This window comes from Cibotium barometz, chromosome 6 (assembly GCF_041138505.1).
Source record: "Cibotium barometz isolate CiBa-2024 chromosome 6, ASM4113850v1, whole genome shotgun sequence".
Taxonomy (NCBI): domain Eukaryota; kingdom Viridiplantae; phylum Streptophyta; class Polypodiopsida; order Cyatheales; family Cibotiaceae; genus Cibotium; species Cibotium barometz.
Window position 1 is genome coordinate 15,870,350 of NC_141051.1, and position 6,000 is coordinate 15,876,349.

A 6,000-nucleotide genomic window follows, 5' to 3' on the forward strand; every position below is an offset into this window, starting at 1 on the left:
ATGTGCATGCTTGCCCATGTACATTCTCAGGGCTAATCCAGAAGGGGCAGCCAAGAAAAGCATCATTAGAGCCAGGACATGGAGCACAAAGTGCTATTGGCGGTGTGGACTTGGAAATAGATGGAAGGCATGGAAGGATGTCCTGTCAATTGCGTTAGATGCGAAGGAGGATAGTCGGCTCTGCAAATGGTCTGTCGGCTGTACCTAATCAAAGACGTTGGCTGTACTGCAGGAGGCTGTCGGCTGCAGGCGCTACATGGAGTATGGGTTAGACCAGTCAGACAAGCGTTAAAAGGATTTAATGAATTGTGGACTAGCCGACCGGCAGTCGGCCAGTTTGCCAAGTCTTTATGAAGGCCTATAAATAGGCAAGGGTGCTCCTCAATGAGTCATTCAACTCATTATGAGTTGGGTCCTTAGGGTTCAAGTATAGGACAAGATTTTGGGTGATGTTCACCTTTTGTATGAAGGCAGCCTAGGGTTGCAGAGTTAGGTACCTTTTTGTACCATAGGAATATACTGAATTTCCAACATCTCTCTCTCTCTCTCTCTCTCTCTCTCTCTCTCTCTCTCTCTCTCTCTCTCCCTTCTGTCTACGTTTTTGCATCAACATGTTTCCCGTGGTGTTTTTAGGGCTGAAAGAAGACCCCCAGAGCTTCCGCGTGTTACACCTATAGGCCTAATCAAACCCCTTTTCAATAGCTCGGTCACTTGCTTCATAATCTCCTCTTGTTCACTTGATAAGGAGGTCTGTTAGGAGGTGAGCTTCCTAGCATGATATCAATCTGATGATCTTCCAGTCTCTTTGGAGGTAGCTCTCCTGGAAGAGTATCTGCAAAACAATCTTCATACTTCTTTAGAAAATCTTTCCTTTCATGATCAAGAGTTGGGAGTGACTGATCACTCTGACATTCCTTTGGATCTCTTACATATATCAAGTACGAGGAAATAGATTGCTTTAGGAACTTGTACATGACTAATGAGTGGAACGGAATTCCCCTCAACTCCTACATCAAAAGTTACGTTCTTGCCCTTATAAGGAAACCTAATCTTGTTTCCAACCCAATCAATGGCCCGGTCTATCTTCTTATGCAAGGGCATACCCAAAATTACATCACAATGTCCAACTTTGCCAACAACAAAGTTTTCATGATCCACATAGTCTCCAATCTGTAAGCGAAGCTTTTCCAAGATAGGAGTCACCTCGGCTGACATTCCCTCAAAGGCGGCACCTGCAGTAATATGAGTTCTAAACCTATCCGGAGGGAGGTTCATGGCTTTAACCGCTCGAGGATAAGTGTAGAGGTGGGTAGCACCACTGTCGAAATGGATAAGCACGGGTTGCTTTGCCACTTTGCCTCAAGCTTGCCATTTCTCTAGTGGTATATCATCCTAATATTGGAGTTCCTTTGGCAATGTGTTATTTTGGGGTGGTTTGGCTTCTTGATTTGGTCTATTAGAACATTTTGCAGCCATATGTCCCTTCTTCCCACATTAGAAACATTTACCCTCTTTGACATAATCTTCAAGTTGCTTGCGGAATAGCTTCTTTTGGTAAAGTGGAGGCTTATCCTCATTCTTGTTCTTCTTTTCTTGTAGCTCACTCCTTGCTTGAGATCCTCCTTTGAACTTCTTCTTTTTTGGAATGAATCTCGATTCTCGTTCTTTGCTTTGCTCACCATCCAAGGCATATGTAGAGCTTTAGCTTGCAAGGCTTTGTCTTGAGCTTCTGCCAAAGTTTTAGGTTTCGCCATATAAACAGCATGCATAATTTTGGTTGCAATCCATTGACGAACTTACACATTTCCATCAGTGATGGGATGGGGGTACAAGAGGTAAACTTTAATGAGACGGTTGAAAAATTATTAAGGTAAGTTGACACACTCTCGCCGACCTTTTGCTTTACCTCATCCATTCCTTCTGCACATCTGCCTCGAAGTTTGCAGGAAGGAACTTCTTGTTGAACATGGTTTTGAATTCGGTCCATGATGTAGGCTCTATCTCATCTTGTACCACTTTTAGTCACCAATTCAAGGTGGCATCTTTTAAATGTATACGGACCATGCGGAGTTTGTACTTTTTAGAGAAGTCCTCGCCACCAAAGGCGGCGTTAAACTATTTGATGAAAGATAAGGCTTTCTGGGTGTCTCTAGCTAAAAATGTGGTGCCCGTGACAGATATAACCTTTAAACCACACCTGGATCTACCTTCCTTGACTATCAGTGTAGCCATAAGTTGGGATATCAAGATCTCCAAGCCACCGTCACTCCAAGCCCACTCCCATGACTTGGTCTAGGAAGCAGTATTCCCAAATCCATAGTCTTACACAATCAGCAGCAACAAAGCGTGAATCGATATACCAAGCACAACCACACAAGCCAACGAGCCAATGAGCAAACCTTTTCGCTCTAAGTAGGTTACGGTCCTCACAAAGCACCTCAATTCGCTAAAACCTCCCTCCTGAGAGAATAATGAATACCTCTCTCAGCCAAAATCCAAAATGAGAAGACTTTTTAAGGCCTGAATAAAGAAAAATACTAGTAGAAAGTTATCTATTTAGTGAAGGCTAACATTGCTAGTCTGGTGAGTGTAATTAGACCGAAATCAGAAACAATGAAACTACTCACTAAGAGGATTTTGGATTGTGCAGTTTCTGTGGGTAGTTCTTCTCTTGATTGTTTGAGAAGACTATCCAACAGTTTATATGTACTCTTTTCTTATTATTAATATAAATACATCTTCACTATTTTATTTTATTTTTTTTAAAAAAAAACTAATAGAAAAAGCCTCGTTGAAGCCATCTCATAAGGTATGGCTTCAATGATGTCGCACACTCAATTTTAGGTCTCCATGTCCTACTGTTCCCAAATCCTTTGAAAGAAAGTCAGCCAAGAACATTTGGAGCCCTGACCTCATTGGTCCAAATAAGAGGCTGCAGATGCCTTTCCTCAAGGGTGCTTGGCCGGTTACTGAAGGACAAACCTAGAATGATGGCATGCATATAGTGGACTGGCTACAAACCTGGCAGATTAGGGTGAAGGTCTGTGAAGGACAGCTTCAATATAAACTATGGTCGCCACCGGGGACGGTCTGGCCCCTGCATCCACCCATCCATACGTGGGTGTGCATTGTTGCATCTGCCCCCCATGGCTCTCCCCACTGAGCAGTTTACAAGGTAAAGCATGTCTAAATCCACAGTACCTAATCCTTCCTTGTGAAGGGGGGAATTAAGAGTATCCCTGAAAACCTTGCCTATACCATCAAATGGGGTCGATCTTCCATGCGGCAGGTTGATGCAACTATGTGATGAAGCAAGCCCTCACATCCTGTCTTGCACTCAAGCTGGCACATTGGGGGAGAGTGCCACACAGCTCACATGTTTGCTTCAGACAGTAATTATTCTGCTAAATGTGCCTGAAGCTAATAAAATGCTACAAATTAAATGTGCATGAGCTATACATACACGCAGAGTGGCCGAAGGTGGGCACGAGACGTGAGAGTCGCCGCCATAGTCTGAAGCGCACGGTCACACCAAAGCACACAGTCAATAAATCGCTTAGTGTGCGTGTGTCACAACTGAATGAAATTTGCTTTTGATTTGATTGCCACCCTTGCATCATTTCATTTCATAAAACCACGCCTCATAAGAATCGTCGCCGGTTCGTTTCCATCCACACGATATTTGAACTGCCCATGTGGGACAACAAGCTATCTTTCCCCATTGGCCGAAAAATATATTTATGGACATACAATCTCACACAGACTAAGCCTTACCATTGTTTACACACCTCCTAGGTGAATGTTCACATGAGCCAACCTAGCACCCTCCCAACCGTCCTCCCACCTAGCAAAAAAGATAAATATCTAGCTTGATTCTATGTGCATGTCTATTTGACCATCCGCAAGCCTCAAATGACAATTGAGGATAATTAGTCACTTTGCCTTTGCTACCCAACAAAGGGCCCACATGTCGGGTCTACTTTTTTGCCACCGAAGCTTCAAATAAACAAAAAGTTAAAATGAGGCTCTAACTCAACACACATGTATGCACATGTATGGTCAAGCAGCTCTAACCAAAGTGATAGAGTGTTGAACGGGTAGGAAGGCATGCAAACATAAATTGAATACCATGCAGTCGGTAGGGTGTTATTGGGATGCATGCATGTGCTATTTTTGCGCATGCATGCATTCTCCTTCCACATCGAGGATGCTCAGCCAGAAAAGGCACCCAAGCAACCTTGCAATTCAAACTGGTGGACAATTCGAATGATACAAAAAGACAATGCCTCACGTGCTTTACACATTCAATGGAAAAAGGGAGAGAAGTGGGGAAAAGGAGGAGATCTCCTTATAGCCATAATTGATAGTGATGTGTGTGAACACACTAGGACCAGCCGGGCTAATTTTTCCCTCGTTATATGAGGGTTTTTTCCCCGTGCTAGTATACACCTATCTTGGGATATATCTTTGTACATCACATATTCATTATCTATCTATCATCTCATTGTGTGCTCCCTTGAGCTTCTCCACTGTGTGTGTATGTGCACGAGCGCGTATTCCTACAACCCTGTTTCTAACATTTGGTATCAGAGCGTACGCTCCTCGCTCCTATTATTGTTGCCTACCCTTCACCTCGAGTCGCCTATCTTCTTCAATCGGATCAAGGAGCCTTTCTGGGAGAAGAAAGAAGACCGTGAAGTGTGTAGCGCCTTGTACTATAGTTTTACGGTTAGATTTTCATTTCAGGTGCATTTTGGGGGCCATTCGTGTGGTTTTCAGTTTTTTGTAGATATATTCAGGGACCAAATTTGCATTGTTCTTCATCAAATTTTGGAGTAGTATTATCAGACATACTACAGACAGGTGTGCAGATACACATGAAAGCATCATTAAACTAGACACTAACCACATCGGTTCTTGTCTACGAGCTACACTTCAGCGACATTGATCTCTTCATCTTACAAATAAAATTTCTACTCACTTTACCCTACATTTCTTTCATACATCTTGTAGGTCTCCATTGTCAGTGGCGTTATTAGTAGCCACACTAGTTGTATCAAAGGATCACTCAGCACTTGTAGGTTGCACGATTACTTACTTGGATATTATCAAAAAATGGTAGACAATGATGTATTTTGGATGTTATTGTTGAGGATAAGCTTGACGAGACCAACTATTCATTATGGTCCTTTATGATGAGTGGTAGCCAAAGGGCTATAGAATGTTGTAGTTGGTACTAAGAAACATCCTAGTTCCTCTGATGAACATGATATAGAAGACACATCTGCAGACATGGACTTAGTTTCACATGCATACCTTATACGTAGGGAACAAACAAAGTGGGATGGAAGAGATGCGTAGGCACATGCGTTACTTGCTTTGTCAGTTTCAAGGAGGAGTATCATTTCTCACATTCGATCATACAAGACTGGTAAATATGCTTGGGATGCACTTGCGTCATTATACCAGGTATGTAATGAAGCACATGTTGTTTATCTACGCAAGCAATTAGAGTCAGATAATATGAATGAGGGAGACTCTATAGACAGTTTCCTTACAAAAATCAAGGATTTTAACAAGCAGTGGCCAGCGTTGATGAAGTATATCCAGATAGTTCATTGGTACCTACTGTTTTAAATACATTGCCGGACTCGTATTAAAGTTTTTCTTCTAAGGCAATCCAAATGCCTTGAAGTTTAAGGAGTTGATTTATGTGCTCTTACAAGAAGACCAATCTAGGCAAAAACAAATTTATCATGTGTACAGGAGATCAGGCTTTTACTACCAGTCAATAAAGAGTCAAAGATAAGTCCTTTCCAAGTAGTTACAAGCCAAAATCAGAGCCATTGAGTGAGCCTGTGGACAAGAAAGGCAACAAACCAAAGAAAAAGGAAAAATGCAACTATTGCAGGAAACCTGGTCCATACATTAATGAGTGCAGGAAATGTTGGGAGAAGGAGAAAAGAAAAGACTCAAGTATGGCTGTTAGCTAATGCGTCA

At 42.4% G+C, this 6,000-nt stretch overlaps 1 protein-coding gene across 2 annotated transcripts in view; it reads right to left on the reverse strand.

The window, feature by feature from the left end:
• LOC147637447 (histone acetyltransferase TAP1-like) overlaps positions 1-3,666 on the reverse strand; it is a 77,396-nt gene extending 73,730 nt beyond the window's left edge. The window contains exon 1 of one of the 2 annotated variants that reach the window (XM_086799235.1): positions 3,464-3,666. In XM_086799235.1, the coding sequence (XP_086655361.1) occupies positions 3,464-3,510 (47 nt within the window). In that variant the 5' untranslated portion in view covers positions 3,511-3,666. The remainder of the gene's footprint in view (positions 1-3,463) is intronic. The other variant, XM_086799236.1, reaches the window with a different exon arrangement.
• Positions 3,667-6,000: the final 2,334 nt, after the last annotated feature.